Below are 25,057 nucleotides of genomic sequence, written 5' to 3' on the forward strand. Positions count from 1 at the left end.
TTAAAACTCAATCAATGACAAGTCTGTTGATGGTATGGTGCAGTTTTGCAAGAGTGAAGAGTTTGGTGTCAAGACAGGCCTGGAGTGAAGGATTATTGCCACTTATTTGTTATATAATTTTAGACAGGTTACTTAACTTCTCTGAAGGTTTTGCATTCCTCTTTTGCAAAATTGGCATACTAATGCTGCCTACAAGAGGGTCAATATAGACTCTGAGTAAATAGTGACTAATATTACTGTCTTATATATTTGGCACTATAGAGGCACTGTGGAAGAATTAAAAGAGATATGTAGGAAATGGTTTCAGCTCTGAAAGGCTTTTTGATCTCGTTCAGGGGACAGGTTATATAGAGATTCCATACTGGCTTCAAAAGTGAAATATTTGCAAAGACATTCAGAGGAGAAATATTCACCATGTGAGAGGAAGCAAAGGCTTGATGGAGAAGGCTGAGACAACCTGGACCTTTAGAAGCTTTAGTGATTTCTCTGCCACCGGATGATCAAATCAGAATTTTAGGGAGAGGGGACAAAATATCAGTGTCTTAACATTCCCTGGGGACTTTGGCATGGAGCCATGGTTGAAAATAAAGATTCTCAGGTTGGGCATGGTGGTGAACACCTATAATCCTAGCCATTTGGGAACCTGAGGCAGGAGGGTCACAAGTTCAAGGACAGCCTCAGTAACTTATAGAGGTCCTAAGCAACTGAGTGAGAATTTGTCTCAGAAAATAAAAAGGGCTGCAGATGTCGCTCAGTGGTAGAGCTTTAATCCCCAGTACCCCTCTCACACACACACGATTCTCAGTAGGTAGAAATATTTTAAAAATAAGGGAAAGAATATACAGAAAGGTAACATTTCTTTTGTTGTTTCGTATTCTCTGAATTGCAGGATGTGTGGTAAGCAAGATCACTTGCTAACCCTGTAGATATATTGTATAGAAATATACTGGCTTCTGTTACATATTTGATAAATGAGAGGAAGGTTGTATGTTTGATGTTGTTTTTTCTTTCTACTTTATTGGGTTTTTGCTTTTAACTCTTATTGTAAGCATTAACTGTGATGATTTTATGTACATATATTTTCAAAGTAGATAAAATATTTTAAAATTTGGCATTTTTAATATAAAGAAGATCCATCATTTAGAGTTATTTTTTTAGACATGATGATAAACTTGCCCTTGGTCTAACTGAGTCCTTTGTGACCAGGGCCAGAAAGCAGCTCTGACCAATAATAAACATCCCTAGATACAAACTCACCCATTGACATTGGCATTCTCTGTTGCCACAGCAACGAACACAAGTTGACCAGAGACCCTCTGCTGCCAGTTATTTATGAAAGCAAACAGCTCTATATTTGATGCTCCTGATAAAATGAATCTGTAAAGTACAAAAACTATTTTCTGATTATTGGAAGTAGAAAGGAGAGTGAGATATCCAAGAGGAGGAAGGGTTGGGACCTATCCCTTAAAGTAGTAAGGAAGATCTGAGGCACTGCGTGTGGCTAATAACTGTAAGCTACATTTTTTTATGGAAGAAAAATATGCTATTTTAAAAAACAAGAATAGAAATGTTTTGTATTGAAATAGAATAAATCAGCATGACTATAATGGCTCTGGATGAAAAGATAGAAAAGCCACATCCTGGATATGTACCAAAATACCACGGTTACGTGTTTGTATATCTAATGTTTACATTTGAAAAAAACAGTTTCATACCTTGCAAGTATTTGGTTTTGCTCTGTGCATTGACTTCTGTGAAATACAGCAACCTTTTTCTAAGGATGATAAATGGTGAATCACTTGATCAACATGGTCCTCTTTGATTCTTCTGAGTCTATTGTTCTTTTACTTCATCTTTCAAGGACTTGTGCTGTCCTTAAGTTTCATTGATTGCACTGGAAGGACATGATGGAAAAGGAAGATCTGAATATGGTCTCATGCACATTCACAGTGGGAGATAAAATGAAAGCGTGGCAGGCATCTTGCATGCAGATAGGCATTTCATTGTTGTCATTGTAAAATAAGGGAATCAAATCAGACTTGTTAAAAAATAAATTGAAGCCCATGATGGCATGTTGGCATCTTCAATGGCATCAGTGGAGGCAGAAAAACATTAATTTGGACTGTTAATACTTTGAAATCACTGAAGCTCAAAAAACCTTACCTCCTTCAGTTCTGTTTACTGAAAGATGGTAGGTAGAGCTGAGGGAATGTCTTTTTCATTCATTTATTCATTCCAGAAATATTTGTTGGTTCTCATTTTGTGGCAGAAGCTGTTCTAGGAGCTGAGGATACAATAGTTAATAGAGAAAAGGGCAACGTACATTTTAGAATGGGAGATGGGCATCAACAAATAGGTAAATATACACTGTGCAGGAGCCAAAAGGGCTCTGAAGAATGAAACAGAAAGGGAATGGTGACACAGTAGAGTTGCTAGTTTAGATTGGTGGTCTGTGAATGGCTGCATATGGAAAGAAGATACTGGGGCAGAACTGGAAATGAATTTGGCAGATCTCCAAAGGAAGGGTATTTCAGTTAGAAGGAATGGCACGTGCAAAATCCCCAGGGCAAAGAGTGGGGCATGCTACAGAAACAGCAAGGAAGCAGGGTGTGGCCTGAGCTGAACGGGTAGCAGGAGATGAGATCTGAGATTGTAGAGAGAGCAGGGTTGGGTTGGAGGCCTCAAAGATCACAGAAGATCGGAAGATCGTTGATTCCTCCTCCGATGAAGACAGGAAGCCACTGGAAGCATTGAAACAGACCCAGAACCATTTGACTTTTTATGAGGATCATTTACACAGTTCTTATAAGGATCACTCTGTTTGGAAATAAGACTAGTGAGAAGAAGGAAGATAGGAATAAGTTACTGTGACAAAGGAAAGCAACAGATCTGCTTGGAACAGGATAGAGAGAGCAGAGAATGTGAGAAGTAGTTGGAGTCTGAATATATTTCAGAAGAAACATGGAGAGGATTTCCTGATGAATTTTATATGGAGTATAAGAGGAAGAGAAAAATCAACATAAATTCCAAAGTCACTGGCACAGGCAACCAGTGGAGTGGTTGGTGATATGCAGAGGCTTGAAGGTGTGGGAAGAGCAGGTTGTCAGAAAAATTAAGGGTTAGTTTTGAATTCATGATGTTTGAGAGGTCAGTTAGATAACCATATGGTGACATTGAGGTGGAATTGGAAATGTCAGCCTGGATTTCCGGGCAGAGGTTGAAGCTGCAGATATAAATTAATAATTTTTTAAAAGATGATATTTAAAGCCTTGGGAGTCTGTGAGTGTACCTGGGAGTGAATGCAGATTAAGAAGCAATGTTTTAGGACTGCATCAGTGCCCCCTGAAAAGGTGGGTACCCTTCATGTAGTAACCAGCCATTCAATTTGCCCCGACTGAGGAGTTTCCTGGTACGTGGCACTTGCAGTGACTGGAACACATGGGACTTGCCCTCCATGAAGAAAGTGTTTCAAGAGGGAGGGCATGGTCAGCTGTGTCCAATGCTGCCGATAAACCAGGACTGTGCAAAGACCATTGAATTCAGTAGCATGGAAGGCTTTGGTGACTTTAGCAAGACTTGTCTATTGTGAATAGCCAAGTAGATATGAAGACCACCCTCCACGGGGGTAAACACATTTGAGGACCCAAGGCCCATCTTTGGCAGACATGGAGCCTTTTCCCCAGTCTCATCCAGAGGGACGTGAAGCCTCCCCAGCACTGTGACAAAGCAGTCAGGTCCGTCATGACTATGTGTGTGATTGGGTCAAGTCATTTAACCTCCCTGTTTTCAATACTTGCTAACTATTCTTCAGATTTGTCATTTAAACCTGCTATCAACCTGCTATCTGTATACTACATATAATAAATGGTACACATAGTATGATAACTCAAGGTATAAAAGTAACATTATTGAAATTGCTTTGGATCACAGCATTTAAACTAGTCTTTGGTTTCTGTTGACTAGGAAGACACATAGCTTAAAGCAGAGGAAACAAAACAGTTTTACTTTATGCTTGGCTTTATGCTTCTAAGAGCTCAAGTTCTTCCTTGGACTGATCTGAGAATGTCTCCCACTTGCTATCCTGCCTGATTCCCACACTGCACATCCTAATGAGATTCTTGAATTCTTGAATTCTCTTCAATATTTGTATATTTATATTCACATATATGTGTACACTGCTCACCTGATGATAAAACCTACTCTTGAGATTAAAACAGCAGCTAGTCCAGAGAGCAGAAATCTTTTCTGGTGAACAACTGCTTAAAGATCTAGTTGAGAGTAGTGGGGTTCTCCACCTACTTGCCAATAGCAAGTCTAATTCATATCACATTTGGAATGACCAATTTCTTCCTTGTTGGTTTCAGTATGGAAAGTGTAGGGGAAATAAATTACTAAATGCCAACTCATGTAATGTGGTGCTGGAAGTCCTGTCAGTGATAATTCTGTCATTACTGTTGATGTTTAGTCTGTTTCATCTTGGAATATAGTAGACCTCAAGAGTTAATGACTATCTTGTGTATATTGTGCTTGGCACATTGCCACACAATTAGTGCTCAACGATGATACTGTGCTCTTTATCAGTTCCCCCAAAGGTAGTGTTATTTATTCGTAAGAAGATTGAAATGTCATCATTGCATGGTTGATTGGAATGCAGCTCCCTGGAAGCAGCCACCTGTTCTCTGCATCCTAAGGCCCAACTCAGTGACTTACACTCAGTAGATGCTCAGCAAATAATTCTTGAAGGAGGGAGTTGGACATCCTTTGCTCCTAGTTCTTGGACAATGTGTCCTGTAGGTCACAAATGCTGCTATTGGCCTGTTTTTCCCCCCATTATTTGTAGCTCTGATTTTCAAGAATGTTACAATTGTCATACCTTGACTGGAACTGAACTTTCTTCTCTATGACAAGTGTTATTTCTTCATGAGGCTTCTATTTATTAATTATATAGTGCTCTTGTCACCATGCTCAAAGTCTTTTTTTGAGGGGGGGCACAGGAGATTGAACTTAGGGAGGCTTTAACACTGAGCTACATCCCCAGTCCTTTTCATGTTTTTTGTTTTGGAACAGGTTCTCATTAAGTTGCTGAAGCCAACTTGTGATCCTCCTGCCTCAGCCTCCCTAGACACTGAGATTATAGGCATGAGCCACGGTGCTCTCTTTCCCTGCCTTTTTTAAGTTTATATTTCCTATGCTTCATTTTAAAGTTTATATTTCCTGTGAGTCATTAATACATTAATTATTATATTTATTTATTTGTTTACTATTATTTACTGTTATTACTATTATTTATTATTATTTTTTGAGCAGTCAATCCCATGAGAGGTTCAGAGCAGAATTTGTGGGTAGAGGGTAAATTTTTTTACTCACTTCCAAACACATTTATTATTGCCTTGTTTAATTATCTCAGAAAACACAGATTCCCTCAAAGGCCTGTAAAAGAAAACTATCAAAATTACAGTGATTAAGAACATAAGACTGGGGCTGGGATTGTGGCTCAGTGGTAGAGTGCTTGCCTAGCATGTATGAGGCACTGGGTTTGATCCTCAACACCACATAAATGTAAAATAAAGATATTGTGTCCACCTAAAACTAAAAAATAAATATTAAAAAATTTTTTAAAAAAGAACATGAGACTGCCTAGACTTGAATTCCAGATGGAATTATACTGATACTTCCCAACTGTATCATCAAGGACGTGTTGTTAAATATCTAGCCCTTCATTTCATCCTCTGTAAAATGAGGATAATAAGATTGCATGCTTCATCGGGTTCTAGTAAGGATTGAATGAGATGATGTTTGTAAGACCTATTCCAATTTCTTGGCATGTAGTGCTCAATAATTATTAGTCCATAATTATCAGGGCATAAACTTTACAGTAATTAGTTTAGATATTCAAAAAATGTAATTTTCATAATTTCCCATAGATCTCATTTCAATCCCTCACTAAGTACTCTGTTCTGTGTGGCTGATTGGGAACAGGGAAATGAGAGTCTACCTTCTTGATGGGGGTCAATCTTATGTGGGAGTGTGTGGCGGGTTTGTTCTGTGCATAGATGATGCCCATTGTTCCTTCTGGCAGAGTTCAACAGTGCTCCTTTGCAAACTCAGTCCACACCTGGTTCCCTCAGAGGTTGGTGATAAGCTCTTTAGTCCTGCTGGTCCCTGGTGCTTCCTTTCAAGGTCCCCTTGTGAGGACAGCAGTCCTCTCCTCAGCTGACCTCAGGTCACAGAACCACGGGAAACTTGTCTGCCCCTCTCATACTGTCTGTAATGAGCTAGGGTTTTGCACTGCTCTCCACTACTAGGGTTCACCCTGTCACCTTCTCCTCCGCATCCAGATGGGAAGTAGAGTGCATTTTGCCCAATCACAGCTTCATCCCCACTCTCAACATAAGTCATTCACCAGGGACAGCAAGGATGGGGAGGGGACGGGGCAACCACATTTACATTCTCTCCTTTTACTTCCTTTTGCCTCTTTGTTCATTTTCTCCAACCTGAAGCCCTTTCTGGTGTGGGGCTTTAAGAGGATGAAAAACTGGTTTTGTTAGCTTTTCTTCAGAGCTGCCCTTGGATTGCATCAGGGCCGTACAAGTCAAGATCACAGTAGTACAAGTCAAGAATCCGAGGCATTTACTTTTTTGGCCCATTGCAGGTAGAGGTCAAGGAAAATAGCACCCCTTCGGGCTCATGCCTCCACATGGTCAGCCAGAAATGAACTCTCCACAGAGTTGCCATTATTATTATTGTTGTTATACAAATTTACTTGATGTAAGTGATTCTTTTACTTCCTTCAGGTAGTGGTTCCCAAGTCTTTGGATTTCATGGACAAAAAAACATGCTTTGCTTAATGGAAGACTGATAAAGTATTGCCAAACTTTAATTTTATCAATGAAAGAAAATATATTATTTTTAAGTTACCTTCTCTCCCAGCAAATCATTTCTTTCTTTCTTTTTTTTTTTTTTTTTTTTTGGTGCTGTTGGGCTTTAAACTCAGACCTCACATGTGCTAGGCAAGTGCCCTACCTCTGATCTACATTTCTGGCCCCTCTATTCCCTCCCTCTCCCACTATGGAAGGCCAAAATGAAGAACCAAAAACAATTCTTGCAAAGTGAGCAAGTTTAGCCACAAGAAAACTCAGCAGGTTGCCCTGAGATTGCTCACATAGCTGCGGTCCAGTGAAAATTTCTTCCAGACAAGCGCCAGTCAGCCAAGCTGTGCTTGGAAGTCACTGCCTAGGAGGTGTTCAGCCACCAAGGCTGGCTTACCGTTGGCTGTGATGATGTATGAGCATTGGCTTTTGCAAACCCACATATAGGATAACTCAGGCCAAAGGAAACACTGTGCCTAAATATTTAGCCAAAGCAGGGCTATTTGCCTAAATTTCTGGAAAATTGCCTCCTTTCCCCACCTCGCTGAATTTGGGTAAACAAAACATGGCCTCAGAGAGCTTTTGCAGAAGAAATTATAAAAATTCTGCAAAGTCTTGTGATCTCATTTTGGATCTCCTCGGGATTCCTCATCAAGATGCAATTAAGCGGAGAAAAATTCTGCCTTGGGGTGTAATTTTAATTACTCATCGTGTTACGACTTGACTTTCCATTGCTGCATTTCTTTTCCTTTCCATATCACTGCTGCTGTGTTTGACAGCTCCTTCAAAGAGTCACTTCGTTTTAGGCTAAGAGCAGAGCACTAAGTTGAAAAGGAGGGCGAGGCAAACATCCTCCACTGCCTCAGCCCTTTTCCCAGGAAACCGTGCGGGAACATTCTTTTTCTTTTCCTCACCCCTCCAGCCTCAGTTTTATGACCCGGTGGAGCCGGTGGACTTCGAAGGACTTCTGATGACCCACCTGAACAGCCTGGATGTGGAGCTGGCCCAGGAGCTGGGAGACTTCACCGATGATGACTTGGACGTGGCATTCACACCAAAGGAATGTAGGACTTTGCAGCCCTCTTTGCCAGAAGAAGGGTAAATTGTTCCCCTAAAATGTAGATGGGATTGTGATTGTTGTGACTGTTGTTGGGAAGGAGGGAGGTTCCCTAATTCTGAACCTCTTTTAAAAATAATCAGAATTACTCAAGCCATTAAAATGTGCAGGAAGAAATAAGCTTCTATCACCTACTTAGAGAAGTTTTTAATTGGTTTAGCCAGAGGCTTTGAAGAGCTATGAGGGGACTAAGCCAGTCCAAGGATGCAGTGGGACACAATGGAATGCTCCAGAAAGGTTAAGATTGCGGATATGGAGCAGGACTGACTGTGGCCAGCTCAATGACCTTGGACTAGTTAGTTATCAATGTCTCCACATGTAAAAAGTCACAATAATCATTGAAATGCCTCCATTCAGAAGCATCTTAATTGTTTCTACACAAGAGATTGGATAAACTTAGAAATATAAGTTCTACCCACATTTATTGAGCATCTACTAAGTGCTGGGTACCAGAATAAAACAATGAATAAGGCAGAATCCCTTCCTTTGCAGAAAGTTTTGTCAAGGGGAAAACTAATGGGGAAAGCACAGTAGAGTGAATATGTTAGCAACTGTTTGGGGTTGAATTCCTAAGCATAGAAAATAGCCCTTGGTATCAAACAACTGTGGAATTCTACTGAAATGAAACTCCTCTTCCTTCCATAAAGTGAACTTCACAGTCTCTAGAGGTTTAGGGTGAACTTTTATCTGTATTCATTTTTAAAATTCAAATTCAAATTCACATCCTCCTGGACACTTTCAACCTTCACATTTTCCTCAAAATGTCCTAGAAAAGAGATAATGAAACACAGTTCCTGCCCTCGTGACTGAGATATTTCAGTTCTAATTTGCATTTTATTTAATCACAGTTACAGAAGGTTGGATGACAATTATGTGGTATATTAGGACTTCTCACTTTCTTGTTCAGACATTTCTCATTCTGACAGAAGAGCCGCCCATCTATGCAGCTAATGTTTTCAAGGTTTTCCCCTTGACAAAACTTTCTGCAAATATTCCCTAATGTTTTGGGAATATTCACTTCCCAGTAAACCAAGAGCATTATCATCCTTGGGAAACATTCCTCCTTTGTTAGTCCAATTATTCAGATGTGGCTTTAATATAATATTGCATATTATCCTCACCTTTGGTAGAGAATCATTTAATTTTATTTCTTTGTGTAAACTTTATCTTATTTCCAAATTTGGCCTGAATCTTGGAACAACCTGTTTAAAATACTTACAACAAATTTAGAAAAAGGAGGTTTTTTTTTTGTTTTTTTTTTTTTTTTAATATGCTAGAAAAGGACTGGGGTTGTAGCTCAGTGGTTGAGCACTTGCCTCACATGCGTGAGGCACTGGGTTCGATCTGCAGCACCACATAAAATAAGTAAACAAGTAAAATAAAGATATTGTGTCCATCTAAAAATAAAAAAAAATTTAAAAATATGATAGACAAGGCAACTTTTCCCTACCATGATTTTTAAAGGATTTTTCTTTATTTTTAGTTGTAGATGGACACAATACTTCTATTTATTTATTATTTTTATGTGGTATTGAGGATTGAACCCAGTGCTTCACACATGCTAGGCAAGCACTCTACCACTGAACTACAGCCCCAGCCCCTGGCAGATTTTTTAAGTATAATATTGCCTTGCCACTAGAATTTACAACTAGCATGTTATCTATCTAATGTCGTCAAAACAACCTCTAGTATTTCAATTTTTTCCAAAGTCTTCTGAATAAGCAAAGCAAGAGAAGGCCTACCTAGAACTATATGTTGAGCTCTGATAGCTTGGTGGTTGCAGCCTGGACTCTACAAGTGAGGCCCCATTACCACTGTGACTTGGAGTGAGAGCCTGTCACCTCATTCTTCTGAAAAATGAGAACAAAAGTAGTGCCTGCTTTGTGGAGCCGATTAGGAATTAACTGAATTAATACATGTAAAGTGAATGCATCAGCACCTAGTCCATAATAAACATACATAAAGTATGAATTACCACATACAGTGTGGTAATTTGTTCTTACAATGTGCTGAACACTCTTCTAGGCACTTTGCACATTAATTTATTTAGTCTTCATCACAATTCTCTACAGGAGGCACTCTTAGTATTGATGTCACCACTCTTAGGTGAGGAAACTGAGGCAGGAAAGGGTTGAGTGGCCAAGATCACAGAACTAGTAAGGGTTGAAGCTGGGATTTGGACAATCAGGACCCAGAAATCAACTGTCTAACTGCAGTATTTCATCTCATACTGACAGCAAGTCCATGGGTTCTGTTCTTATCTCCACCTTAGACAGCACTTCATAATAAACATATATATGTACCACTAATATACCTGAGACACATCAACTTAAAAAGAAAAAAGGTGTATTTTGGCTCAGAGTGTGGGAGATTTCAGTCTGTGATCAATTGGCCCTGTGGCTTTGGTCCTTTGGTGGAACTGCACATCATGGCAAGAGAAGGTGGCAGAGGAGGCCCATTCACCTCATAGCTACGTGCAAAGCACAGAGAGGGACAGACTGGCACTCCACAATCCCCTTTGAGGACATGTCCCCAATGACCTAAGAGCTCCTATGACCTAAGACCTCCATGTCCTAAAAGTTTCACTGCTTCCCAATAACGCCAACCTGCAGGCTACAACCTTGACGTGTGGGCCTTGGGGGGACATTCGAGATCAAAACTACAGCCTCTTCTCTTTTCAAATGAGAAAATTATGACCTGTATAATTTACACTTATCTATATCTGGTATTAATGCCTTTGCAACAACAGTAGAAAGCTTTGCTACTACTGTTATTTCTGATTTCAAGACTTTGAAACACATGTAGAGTATTTCTCAAGGCACACTTTAAGCACATATGACAGGCATCATCCAAGACTAAAGTTGGTATCTGCAACCTTATCAAAGCCCAAGATAGCTCTCTTGGCCTTCTAAAAGGAGAATACACAAATTTGAACAAAAGGACACAGAAGCAAAAAATTACCATGTTAGAAGTCAGTATTTATACTTATTTTTCATGTTTTGTATTTGATTATCACTAGTTCTACCCATTTGTGTTGTAACGCCTTCAGGGATGAGTGTAGATACCAATTCTCTATAATAAAGGAAACCCCAAAAATATAAAATGCCAACATATTTGCCTCATTAAAATAAAAATATTGCCTCGGGATTACTTCAGACATTCAAAATGAATGGGCAAGAACATCCTTAGCATTCTCATGGATATGAATTTGAAGTCATGTTGTGGCCTTTGGCTATGATAAGAGATTGCTTTGTTGGTTTTATCCAGTATATATTCTTGTCTCATTTTCCACCTAATTAGGGTTGAACTGGACCCTCATGTCAGGGATTGTGTTCAGACATATACTCGGGAATGGCTGATTGTAAACCGCAAGTAAGTTACTTTTCTCCCTCTTTTTATATAAATGTTAATTTTATATTGTTAGCCTTTTCTTGATTTTTTCTAAAGGAATAGATTTTTTGGAACAATTTTAGGTTTACAAGAAAACTGAGCAGAAAGTCCTGAGAGTTCTCATATTCTCCCTTCTAATCCCCCCACCACTTAATTTCCCCTATTATTAACATCTTGTATCAGTGATACATTTGTTATGCCCTCTGAGCCAGTGTTGATGTGTTATTGTTAACTTGGAGTCTATAGTTTACGTTACTGTTTAGTTGTTGTTGCTGCATTTGTTTGTTTGCAGTGCTGGGGACTGAACCCAGGGATTTGCATGTGCTAAGCAAGGGCACTATTACTGAGCTACATACATTTATGGCCCCAAGGTTCTTTTTTTTTTTTTTTTTTTCTGAACATTCTATGGGTTTTGATAAATGTATAATGACACATAATGTGCCCTTGCAAAATCACACAGAATGGCTTCACTGCCCTAAAAATCCCTCATGTTCTACCTTTGATTGCTCCTCCCTTCTTGTCATCACCTCTCTTTCTTATTGTCTCTGTCATTTCATCTCATTCCTTCATATTTCCTTTCTTCCTTCCTCAGTGTGAGGGATCAAACTCAGGGTCTTGCACATGCTAGGCAAGGACACTACCACTGAACTACACCCCCCAGACATCTCCACATCTCTTCATGACTTAATAGTTCATTTCTTTTTATTGCTGAAAAATCTTCCATTGTATGGATGTACCACAGTTTGTTAATCTACTCACTTATCAAGAAAGTTACATTTTAAGCATAAAAAATAGAGCCTTTTAACCAGGGGTGGTAGTGGGCCCCCTGTAGTCTTATATACTCAAGAAAGTGAAGTAGAAGGATCACCCATGTCAGGAGTTTAAGGCCATCTTGGGCAATATAGCAACCCTTGTCTTAAAAAAAAATTAAAAAAAAAAAAGATTTCTGGTTTTATTTCTATTCTGATGAATTCATGGTGGTGGGGAAATAAATGAATTAAAACTTGACCTTGGATTCAAAAGTGCCATTAAAATTTGTGATCCAGACATAAATTACTTGCTAACTCTCCTGTCAAAAGGGTCTTTCTCTCCTGGATTAATCAAATGTTTTGTGACATTGTCCTGAACTTTTTATTTCCATACTGCTGAGCTGGACCACACTCTCATGAGAAACATCAAAACACCCTGAAATTCTCAATCTGTGTGTGTGTGTGTGTGTGTAAGTAGGACGGGGGCTGTCTACAGATTGGGGCCCACTCCACTAGAGACAGATCACAAAACCTTGGACAAGACATAGGAAGCTTGAAATTCAATGGCCTCATCTCTACTGTACCTGTGAGTTACTGTTCTGTGAGATAAATGATGGAGGACTTTGGGGGTTGGTCTTCTTCCAGCTCCTGGAAGTATGCCATTGAATTTGTGCTGATGGTTTTTGAAGTAATGTCAGTGTGAGGACTATTTCCAACAGCCAAGGAAGAGAAAGCATGGCCTATAAAAAATAATGAAAAGAAAGTTAGAAGCAAATCCATCCTGTGTTCTAATGCAAGTGGAAAAGTAAGTTTTCCAGGCAGTCTAATAAGATTATGCTTTGCTGGTAATAAATAGAAAATTTCAGAACAAGTTGTTCTCATTCTTTTAGATGTTATAATTAGAGATACTTTCTGGATATTAAAGTTCTAAAAAAAATCTAAGAAGGAACAGTAAATAGAATAGGTCCATTTTACTAAATTTGGTTTTCAGATTTATTTTCTATTTGAGACACTGTACTTTTTCTACTCGTGACCATTCAAGCTCCTTGAAATATTTTTTTCTATTTCCCACAAATGTAAAAGAAAAAAGAAACTCTTCTTATAATACTCATTAAAGAAATTTTAGAAATTATAGGGAAACAAAACCAAAAAACTCAATTTGATTATGTATAGATGATTACCTCTGACAATTGTGATTATCCTTTGAGTCACATTTCATTATAGTATATGTTATATAAAAACTAAATCAGATTAGAATACTGTTTTATAGCATCCATTTTCAATTTTCATGGTAAGTGGTAATTATCTCTTTACTAATTAAATATTCTTCTTCAACATGATCACTAATGATTGGATAATATATTTATACCAAAATTCATTTGATAAATTTTAATTGGTTTAGATGATTCCCTGTTTTTCATTTTTTATACTTAGAATGCAGCAACATCCTTCTTACTAAAATTTTGTACAAACTTGTGATTTCCTTTTTCCTGTTGAAATAAATCTCTTAAACAACAATTTCTGTGTCCATAGGTATAGATATATTTAGGGTCTAGGGAATAATAGATCCAAGATTATTAACAATATATGCATAAATCATCAAGAACATTGAATATTATCATTTATTAATATTTCCAATTTTGTTTGTAAAAATGCTTGTCCTTCATTTGTATTTTCTTTCATTATTAGATTGAGCACCTTTTTTCCCACATATTTATGCTCTTCTTATTCATGAAATTTATTTAACTCTTTACATAAACTATTTAGTCTTACCTAACTTTAGAAGAACTTTTATTTGTAGAGATATCAACCATTTGCCTATCAAATATTAAAAGCTTCTTTCCTGGTATACCTTTGTCTTATAACTCTTAACATTTAGAATTAATTATGAAATTAAATCTATATTGATATTTTCCCTTATGATTTTTATTTTTGGCATTATACTTAAAATTTAACTCATAACCCTATTATTTTATAGGATTTGGGGATAAAAGCATTAATCCAGACCACTACCCATGGTAGTTTCTTCATTTGTTTTTATCTCTTCTGCAGAATCAATGATTGTTTATACATTTGTTTCTTAAAGTTCTTAAATCTTTGTATCTCATAAAGCAATATCTGTTTTGTGTTTGGCAACATACTGGGGATGGAGATCACCGTTGGTCCCATTCTCTGCACAGTTTTGTAACTGGCCGATTCTATTCTCAGAAATCAGCAAGCCGACAGGTAGAAGCATGCACCTCCAAAATGTATTTTCAGTTCCTGGTTCACTTTGGCTAGCATTTTATTGAGGAGGCATCTTTTTCTACTCTATTTGATTCTCTGTTTCTCAGAATCTGACACTCTGAACATAAAAACCACAATTTCTGGCACATTCTCCTACCAGCAGCATTCCGTCTTTGTCCATAATACTTTACTTTGGGGAGAATCCAGTACACTATCGCAGGACACCCTTCATCTCCCAGCCCGTACACATTTTCATCTCAGTACTTTTCTGAGCGTTTCTTTGTGGTTGTGATGATGATAAAAGGCACAGGGCAGAGAGAAGAAGACTCTGACTTGTGTGAGTGCCTTCACAGGTAGCCACTGCAGAGGAAAGAAAATCCAGCTTTGTAGCTAGTGTAGACACTGACTGTTGAGGGGCCAGTAGGAAGGAAGGAATGCAGCACCTTCAGGGAACTTTCCTTTGGGGAGAGACAGTGTGGCACAGCCTTCTCTTTCCAGCTCCATCTGATCTATAGAGGTTCTTTCCAGATTTAGGCATGAAGTTCTCACTAGTTTGGATGAGTTCCCATTTCTTCTGTGTCTTCATGGGTAGTTCACTGGGAAGTCAGAAAGAATACAATAGAGGCTGCTGTCCAGTTAGTTGTTAATTAGTAATTCATTAATTAGCTCTCCTTTGAACTTTTATTTTATGGGACAAATAACGCATGCTCATTTTGAAAGAAAATGGGTAATGTGGAGGTCTCCTGTCTCCCTCCTGGCCTGCTGCCTGCCCTTCCCCTTCCACTCACTCCTCACTGCCTGAAGGTCACAGTGAGCCTTCCAGATCCTCTTTTCATTGAAGGATATACGGCTTTCTATATTTTTATATAAATATGCGTATAGGTCTTTTTGTAGATTATAAATGTTAATATTTTTCCAATAATATATTTTTTAAATTTTTTGTTGTTGGTTGTTCAAAACATTACATAGTTCTTGATATATCATATTTCACACTTTGATTCAAGTGGGTTATGAACTCCCATTTTTACCCCGTATACAGATTGCAGAATCACATCAGTTACACATCCATTGATTTACATATTGCCATACTAGTGTCTGTTGTATTCTGCTGCCTTTCCTATCCTCTACTATCCCCCCTCCCATCCCCTCCCCTCCCCTCTTCTCTCTCTACCCCCTCTACTGTCATTCATTTCTCCCCCTTGTATTATTTTCCCCTTTCCCCTCACTTCTTCTTGTATGTAATTTTGTATAACCCTGAGGGTCTCTCCAATAATATTTTTGACATACTTTATGTCAGAGATTTATCTCCTTCTTTTGAAATTCTGCCTTGATTTCCTCCAAGGATGAAGGAATCTATTATAAGTTATATAATTTCTCTACTAATGGGCATTGCAGTTATCTCCCCTTTCTCCATGATAAATCATACTACAAAAAGCATATATGCGCATTTACACCTATACCTGTGTGTGAAATTATCTGAAAGCATAAATGGAAGCAGTTCACCTAATATATTCAAATAAGTACTGCCAGATTCTTCTCCAGAAAAGTTGTGCTAATTCACTTCATTACCAACTTGATGTGTGAAACTACCCTTTCCCTCTATATCCTTGCCAATGCTGGATGTCATTGATTAAAAGAAAATTTAAATTACTCCAGTATTATTCTAGTTATAATTTTAAACTGAAAGCTATTACTACCTATTTTCTGAATACTGTTTCATGTCACTGAGTTTTTTTCCCTATTATTCTAAACTCTCAATTAAATATACCCTCACAGACAACCTGAAGCTTCACTCTGTTATAGTTTGGATATGAAGTGCCTCCCCAAGACTTATATGTAGAAGACTTGGTCCTCAATGCAGCAAGTTTAGAAGTGGGGATTTTAGGAAATAATTGGATCTTGAGGGTTCTGACCTCATCAGTGGATTGATCAGCTAGATGAATTAATAATTCAAATGGTCTATTGGGAGGTTATAGAACCTAGAAGGTGGGACCTAGTTGGAGGAAGTAGGTGACTAGGGGCATCCCCTGGATGGGTGTTTCTTATGATTCTAAAATGCATTCTGGAAAAGGCAAAATCATAGGACAGAAAACAGTTCAGTGGTTGCCAGGGTCTGGGATTGGGGAAAGGGAGTGAGTATAAGAAGGTGTGAGAGAATTTTGAGCGATTCTGGAACTGTTCAATGTCTTGATGGCAGTGGTGGTTACATAACTGGAGGCATCTGTCAAAACTCACAGAACTGTACTTTCAAAAGAATGAATTATAATTGTACCTCAAAACAATGGACAGAAATCTAAGACAGTGCCTGGCCTTAAGTAATTAGTCTTTAAATGTAAGGTCTATTATTTGTTATGGTTTATGATACTATTTTAGAGAATAATGGCTTCTCTGGAGTGGGAGTAAATTAATTCAAATCCTGGTCCACCACTTACTAGCTGTGTAACCCGAGGAGAATTAATTTCATTGTACTTCAATTTCCTCATCAGGATGACAGGAATTAGAATAATAACTGACTATAGGGTCTAGGGTATGGTGCGGTGGTAGAGCTCCTGCCTGACATGTGTTCAGCCTGGTTTCAATCCCCAGGACTGCTAAAAAAAAATATAAGAAGAAAGTTGTAAGTTTTGTTGTTTGCAATAAATGAGTTAATATTTAAAAGTACTTAGAAGGGAGGCTGGGGATATAGCTCAGTTGATAGAGTGCTTGCCTCGCATGCACAAGGCCCTGGGTTTGATCCCCAGCACTCCAAAAGAAAAAAAAATGTACTTAGAAGATTTCTTAGCATAAAATAATAATTCAACAGCTATTAGCTATTTGTGCTGTTATTAAATGGTATTATGGAATTTGGCTTAATTATTCTTGCCCAAATGACAAATAAATTAAAATCAGACCAATGAGAAAGATGTTTTATGTCAAAAACAAGAGGACAGCCCAATGTTGTGGACTATTTCTTTTAATTTGATGATCCAGGGTAGATTCCACATTATAGATACCATAATTTATACACTCATGGAATAAAGACAAGATTTGGAAAATATGAGATTTGTACTTTAGAATTTATGTAGACACAATTTCTCTAAAATATTTCTTCCAAGTGAAATGAGGTATTCTGAAGTTCTTATGAACATAAAGTAATAATTTAATAAACAGTAGCTTCTAGTTATGATATTTATTAAATATCAGGAAAAGCCCTTACACTAGCATATCAAAGGAAAAAGTGAAAAGCTAGCCCATATATTTTCATGCACATTTGTGGTGGGGTGACCTGTCTTCCGCTGGAGATTTGTACTTAATGAAGCTACTTTACTTTCCACAGACATGTCTTTGTCATCCAGAACCAGGCAGTCAAGCACTGATTTAGTTAGCTCTTTTATTCCTCAATTACCTCCTTGCTGATATTACACTTCTCAATAATATCCAGAGATAGGCTTTTACATCCTTGCTTTCCATGATAATGGCTTTGAATCCCACTTTGGGGGCAGAGGAGTAGAGTAATGACCTCAGTGCTCCCTCCCACCCTCATCGTCCTGTAGGGCATTTGCCACTCATAACTGAGATATTTAAATCAGACAAATAATGCTGCCCATAAAGGATAGAAGAAAGCTTTACATCTTCTTTTTAACTTAATGGAAAAATATTAAACTATACATCAGTGTAAATACGTGATCTCTTTTTGGTAAAGTTGTTTTTTCGTACTAGAAATGCTACTTCACACTAGACTGGAAAATTCCATGATCAGACACTATCCTGTCTTTCATGTCTTCAGCTCCAAGTTTGGTGTCTTTGCTCTAAACAGGATAGTACTTTTCTCTCCATGGTTTTTGAAAATGGCCACTCGTTTAATGAGTCATTTAGTGCCATGTTTGTGTGTTGATCTCATCTGATTTCCATATATTTTGATGGTTTGTGTGGATCGAAGTTTGATAGCATCCTTTGAGTGATATTAAGTATTTTGAATATGATTTTCCCCTGTCCTCTCTAAATGTATCAAGGGGTGATTAACTTCAAAATGTTGTTGATGTCTTGGTAAAGAGACAAACTCTAAAGTAAGTAAGCATGTGTAAATGCTATTTGTTCTTGGTGTATTATTCACAGAGACAGTGAGACATTTCCTGAGAGTTACAGGCAGCATCATAAAAGCCCTTTAGACTTTTGTTTTTCATCCTGGGTGATTAAGGCGATTCTGTAGGAAGGTCAGGCTCAAGGAGAATGGGGATATCAAGGAATGGGGTATCATCTGTTTTATTAGTCCATATTTTACTCCCAGTGAACTGGTAAACAATTAAAATTCAAATACATCAGTGCATATAATTCAGTTACTCCCAAAACACCATAAAAATGTCTCCCTGATCAATAATTGCTTATTATGACATGCTGGCTGGCAAGGTGCTTAGCTGTCTGCTTTCTTAAAGCCAGCCAGCCTCATCAGCCTATGTGTTAACACAGAGCAGGGGCAGCTGTGGGTATCACTGAGCCGCTCTCCACCTGCTGAGTGGAGACTCTAGTTCCCACAAACCCACTGAAGCCCTGTTCAAAGATTAAGGTTTTCCTGAAGCTTCTGCTGGCCTGGCCAGAAGTAATCACTCCCCTCTGTGACTTTTCAGTACATGTCATTTGTATTTTTCTTGCAAGTTTTGCCTTTTGCTACACTAAATTCTTATTACCTAAGTTTTTATCTCCCTAAATGTGGGGTCTTTCTTATTAGACTACAACTTTGTCAAGGACAGGAACTCCTTTATAGCTCTCTGCCTCCTCATCAGTGCCTTATTCTCAGGAGATATTTATTAAACATTGGTTGAATGGAAATATTGATGAAGCTTGAGCAAGCAAATACCCATATCATATTCTAAACCATCATTGTGGTGGCAGATCTGAGAAAGGAGCTTAACAAAGACTGCCTGAAAGGGATGGAATTGAACAAGTTTAAGCAGGATTACAGACTCATTCAGGTGTTGATTTTGGGGGGAGAGGGGAATAGTACAACTAAAATCTGAAAATGGGCTCTTTTCAGAACTCTACCCTTGTTCTTAGTAACTAAGTACATTTCCCATATAAAAATAACATGGTTCCGCAAAAATATGGGTGTTAGGAGACTTTAAATTCAATACATCCATGAAATAGGCATATATAGCCTTATAATACATTCATTGCAGCTGTATTTAATGGTGTTGTCCTTGATGGTAATAATGATAGCTGTCATTTATGAGATACTCTGATTTATGTAATTGGGAAATGGTACTTAGGAGCCAAGATGTAAGTGTTGGTGTGCTCATTGTTATTAAGGTGTTGCTTCTCCTATGTTCTCTCAGTGAACAGATTTAAGGAATGTGTGGGTGTGGGGTGGGGTGTAGTTGTGTGTGCAGAAAGCTAAGAGTTCATGTCAATACTTGCAATTCCAACCCAACATCTAGTTTTCTTTTTTTATTCTATTCATTCTATTTTTCTTCTTTCCATATTTTATAACCACTTTTCCATACAAAATCTGTCTCCCTTTGTCCTTAGTATGTTTACTTGTTGATTAATCCTCCTGTATTTAGCCATCACCCATGCCCTCTGCCCATTCCCACAGAGCTGCTCTCATCCTCCCACTCTGTCTCTGACACCCTACACTGGCTTCCCCCTCCTGCATGGATACTCTCTTCAGCTTGCTAGTGCCAGGACAACCCTCCACATGATACCCTCGTCACCATACCTGGGCTCTGACACCTAGTTTCAGGCTTCCCTTCCACATGGTTGTCCTCCTCATACCAGTTGGATTGATTCTCCATACCAGGCAGTTTTTTCTAAATGGATGCCCTCTGCACCCTTCTTTGAGCTTTAACTGCCCATTCTAAACTTGCTCAGCTGCTCCCTTCCCTCAAACACAGACTACAGACAGCTGCATTGTCCTGATGACTTTATGGGGCAGGAAACCAAGAAAGCAGATAGGCAGCTTCTCAGCAAGGCGTGTGAGCAAAAAAAAAAAGGGGGGGGGGTGCTTTACTGGAATTTAATACTGGATATTTAAAGAAGATCAGAGACTCAGGAGATTGAATAGAATAAAATAAAGAAAAAATCCCCAGCACCACAGTCTTGGCCGGAGGCACCAGCTAGAGCATTCCCTCTACAAGCAAAATGGAGGGATAGGGGAATTAAAGGAACCCACATTTTTAGATGGCCTGAAGTGTGTCTGGGTACGTACAGTTTAGAAATCAAAGATACTGCCAGACTAAACTGAAAGGTGCACTACACAATATCCTTGCGTGGGAAAGAAGCCCCATCTCTCCCTGCTTTGGCTACAAGTGGAGGACAGAGGAAGGAACCATTTTGCAGCTGCATCTGAGAGAGGGACTGGCAGCTGAGAGAGCTGAATCCTAACAAATGTGAGTTTGGCCCAAAATACAGGCCTAGAAAACACACATTGATGATTTTATGGGGTTTTTTGCACCAAATTATATGGGAAGTAGAAGAAAGGAAATTGAAGGAAAAGGAGGAGCCTGCATTATTTTCTAAACTTCACAACAGGCCCTCAAAGTGTGCAAAAGTTTTCTTCTTTCCTCACTGGAGGAAACTGCAATTCAGAGACATGAGGTCACTGCCTGAGGCCTGTCTCTTAGCCAGCATCTGAACCCAGGTCCTTTTGACTGTAGAACCTGGATCCTGTATGCTGCACCACCCTGCCTCTAAATAAAATGCTACCAAATATGTTTGGTCTTTCAACTGTCACTGGATGTGTAAGACTAGTGTTTAAAGAAAGGGCGTGCAGTTATTTTGGGGGAAAATAGTTTGTGTTCACTTCACAAGAATAGTTTTTCCTACCATTTGGTCTACTTCCCCCATCCTTCTCCTGTCTGCAGAGAGGCTCAACAGAAACCCTCTTTATTGACTTAGTTGCCAGGGTGGGGTAATGGCTGGGGTGCTTGTAGCCAGGGGCACTGAGCCAGCGGTCTCAATACCTGCCCAGTGATGGTTCCTTCTGTGCTGGCACTTCTGGAATGAGTCATCCTACATTCTGCCAACCCTCGTGCTCTCCTCCCTAGCCAGGGTTACCCTTGCTGACATAAGGGAGTTTTGTGACTTTCTGAGATTTTTAAAATGAGGAAGGAGATGATAAATCCTAGTATGAGAAAAAGGAGAAATTTTTTTTCTGATTGATTTCAAATATATTGTCATGGGAGACACTAGTCTTAACACTTTCCATAGCAAAAATCCTACAGACTTGCATAAACATCAGGTTAAAGCTAGTATATTTTGAAATGAACTTTTAACACTTTCCTGTAGTTAATTTTTAATGCTATTTGTCAATGGCTTTGGGGTCCCTGTAAGAACTCCAGGTAATGCTGTAATACAATGGAAGACAGAAAAGAAAGCAAGCATCTATTTACATGAAGTAGCTAAAGAACAAAAGTTGAATACACTTCGTGTTCCCCTAAATTAAGTATCTTTGAAAAAGAAAAATTGAATGTTAATTTTTTCAGATAGAGATATGAATTTTTTATCATAAAATCATAAAATTGGGGAAGACATTCTAGAACTCATCTCATGTCCATTTCTCACCCTTTGAAGAAATAGGCAGAGAGATGTGACCCAAGGGCAATGGAGGCAGGAACACTTCTGTAATGTGTGTGTGTGTGTGTGTGTGTGTGTGTGTGAGAGAGAGAGAGAGAGAGAGAGAGAGAGAGATTCATTAGTAAATAAACAACTGGTTAAAAACATTTTTTTAAAGCTAAGGCAGGTGTTGTTCTGGTTGCTACAGTTACCACACAAAGGGACTTTAGCTCAGCTGCTCCCTGAGTTCCCTCTGTGTGGCCCAGGGTTTTTTTCTAAGGGGCCTGTCATACTGAACCTCTGACTTCAGTACCCTTTGGAGTGGACTGGTCCTAAAAAAGGCAAAGGACAAATACCAAAGTGGAAAATGTGCATTTTAATTCACCATTTGCTTTGATCTTAGAATGAATTAACATTAATGTATTTGGTCATTTTTCTCCTTAAATTGAATTGTTCAGGAAAAGATAATCAGCTATCATTTGGGGTAGTATAGTCATGGGACACAACTTCTTATTTACTTAGATTTACCACTACTTTGAGTTGAATTATCCTCCCCCTCTCCTACCCCAGCTCACACACACTTTTTTTTCCTTTGAACCCTTAGGGAAACCCAGTATGTGCAGTCGTGCACATACCCGACACCCCCGACAGCACATACACATACATGTTGCCACCTAAATTCACATGGGTGAGAATAATTTTTAAGAAGCTAGCAGATTTGTGAAATTCCACTAGAAGTTTTTGCTCAAAAGAATTTTGTTAGGAGAAAATAAATCTTATAAAATAAAATTTGCTCATATGTATCTCTACTGCTTTTTACCAGTGCTATTGTGCACACTTAGAGCAACTGGAACCAAAGTAGTTTTCATAAATATTTCAAATAGTTATTACTTCTGGAGAATTGTTTGAAAGGATCTCCAAAATACTTTTTGTTCAGTGATGTTTCTGAACAACATGATTTATATTTTAATTGTTGTTTTTCTGGGGTTTAGGAATCCCAAATCAGGAATTACTCTGGATACATCTTTTTTCTAAATGTTTGGGGTTTTTTATTTGTTCTAATTAGTTAGCTATGACAGCAGAATGCATTTTGATTCATATACACAAATGGAGCACAACTTTTCATTTCTCTGGTTGTACACACAGGGTGTAGAGTCACACCTTACATGCGGTCATATGTGTACCTAAGATAATGATGTCCATCTCATTCTACCATCTTTCTTGCCCTCAATCCCCCTCCCCTCGTCACCTTCCCCTTTGCCCATTCTTCTCTCCATTCTTCCCATGTCCCCTCCCATTAAATGTTTGGCCTTCTTTCTTTATTTAGAGTATACCATAGTTGCTTACTTGGCTTTTTTGTTTGTTTGTTTGTTTGTTCTCAGTTCCCTAATTTGACCTGTTTTTCATCCAAGCTTGTCCATACAGGTTGTCAGGTGAAGTGCTCAGGAAACATTGAAGATGGCCATTGAAGTAACCCCGACTTAAATTAGTCACCAGCTATCTTGTCCCTGTTCTAGACTATTTCTATCTCCTTTTGCTCAAAACAAACTATTTGTCTTCAAAGCACAATGAAATCCAGGGAGAGAGTCCTGTTCTCCCTACAGATGACACTGGGACATCGAGTTCTGTAATTAATGCAGTGAGCTAAAATTTATTAACTACCTGCTGAGTGCCTTGCTCCTTCCTCCGACACCCCTCCCTCCCAGGGAGTTATAAACTGTATTTGGATCATTGCTAGCAGCTCTCCTACATTTCCTGCTTTATCTGTCTGCCATTCGATTTGCCTGATAAATTCTAACCTCGTTGCTCGTCCCTTTAACAACCTGTTCAGTGGTTTTTCTAATAGTGTAAAAATCAAACAAAATGGGTGTGCGTGCATGCACTTTGTAGCATATTTTCCAAGAAGCCTGTGAGTCATAAAAAATGGGGAATACACCCATTGGTTTCTGTGATTATGATTGACGACATTCATGGGTAGCCTTTTTCAGGATGGTTTCATTTCTCTACTGACAGTGCTACAATTCTATTTTAAACCCTCTCCTTTTTGTGAACACTACACATTTCTTAAACGCTATCTTGGTGGAGTTCAGAGTGGCGTTTGAGAATGTCCACCATGAATTTCAACAGATCAATCACTTATGTCTATTTTTTTCTTGACCAAGGCTTGCCTCTTTCATTCATTAAGAACATTGATGTGGAGATGAAATGGTTTCCTCTATTTTTATCTTCAAACGATCTCTGCAGCTTCTGCACATTGCTAGATTTCTTCTAGCTTCTTACACTAGGGTCATAGTTTAGTGTCAGCTTGGAGCCAAGTGCCCCACAGCTGAAATGACCGCACCTCTGCAGTGGCATTTTCCCAGGCCATTCCGCCTTTAATAATGAGCCAGCCAGGAGGCAAGTTTGTGTCTCATTACAACGGAGCCTTGTCTTGGGCCTGTGCATAATTAGACGCCAGGAATTACAATTGGTTCTCTCTTTGAAAGCTTTTTCAGCACCATGTCTACACTTAGGCCATTACTTTTATTTTTGATCTAATGGCTTTGCCTCTTTCTCCCTCTCTCTCTCTCTCTCTCTCCAAATTCAATAATATCAACCATAAAAGAAACCAAGGAAGTTCAGAGATTTGCAGCTTTAAAAAGACGGGATCTCGCAAAGATTTTCACAAGACGCTTCAGAAACAGACCTTTGAGTCAGAAACCTTGGAGAACAGTGAACCCGCCACTCAGGTATTTCCTATCAACAAACATGGTTACCCAGTTACGGGGCTGTTCTGCCCAAGGCATGCACAACTTTTTAAACCAGAATAAAAGTAAGACTCACAGAATATGTGAGTAGGAGGAACTCCCCATCTGAGTCAGTGATATATTGTTTTCAAGCTTGTTCATAGCTATAGAAATGGGGATGCACATGAAAACCCAGAAAGTCCATGATTAAAACAGAAAACAGTGGAGGTACTCTAACTGAGGAAGGGGAACCTCTTGAGCCCGTCCCTGTAGCAATTCCTGCAGAAACTGGGTGGTGCTTCTAAGGAGGATGGCAGTGTGATGAAAAGCTTCACACTGAGGCCAGACATGCCAGATTCTCTTACTGATTCTATGATTTTTTTAAGGTGTAGCCTCCAGCAGGATAATTTAACTCTCTGGGCTTCAATTTCCTCCCCTGGAAAGATACTACTA

General features: G+C 38.8%; 1 protein-coding gene across 4 annotated transcripts in view; it reads left to right on the plus strand.

Moving 5' to 3' along the window:
* LOC114080723 (dedicator of cytokinesis protein 8) overlaps window positions 1–25,057 on the plus strand; it is a 220,863-nt gene that overhangs the window by 46,912 nt on the left and 148,894 nt on the right. For all 4 annotated transcript variants that reach the window (XM_034636531.2, XM_071600587.1, XM_034636533.2 and 1 more), the window contains 3 exons: window positions 7,792–7,967; window positions 11,287–11,358; window positions 24,484–24,607. In XM_034636531.2, the coding sequence (XP_034492422.2) occupies window positions 7,792–7,967; window positions 11,287–11,358; window positions 24,484–24,607 (372 nt within the window). The remainder of the gene's footprint in view (window positions 1–7,791; window positions 7,968–11,286; window positions 11,359–24,483; window positions 24,608–25,057) is intronic.

Source organism: Marmota flaviventris, chromosome 13, assembly GCF_047511675.1.
Source record: "Marmota flaviventris isolate mMarFla1 chromosome 13, mMarFla1.hap1, whole genome shotgun sequence".
NCBI lineage: Eukaryota > Metazoa > Chordata > Mammalia > Rodentia > Sciuridae > Marmota > Marmota flaviventris.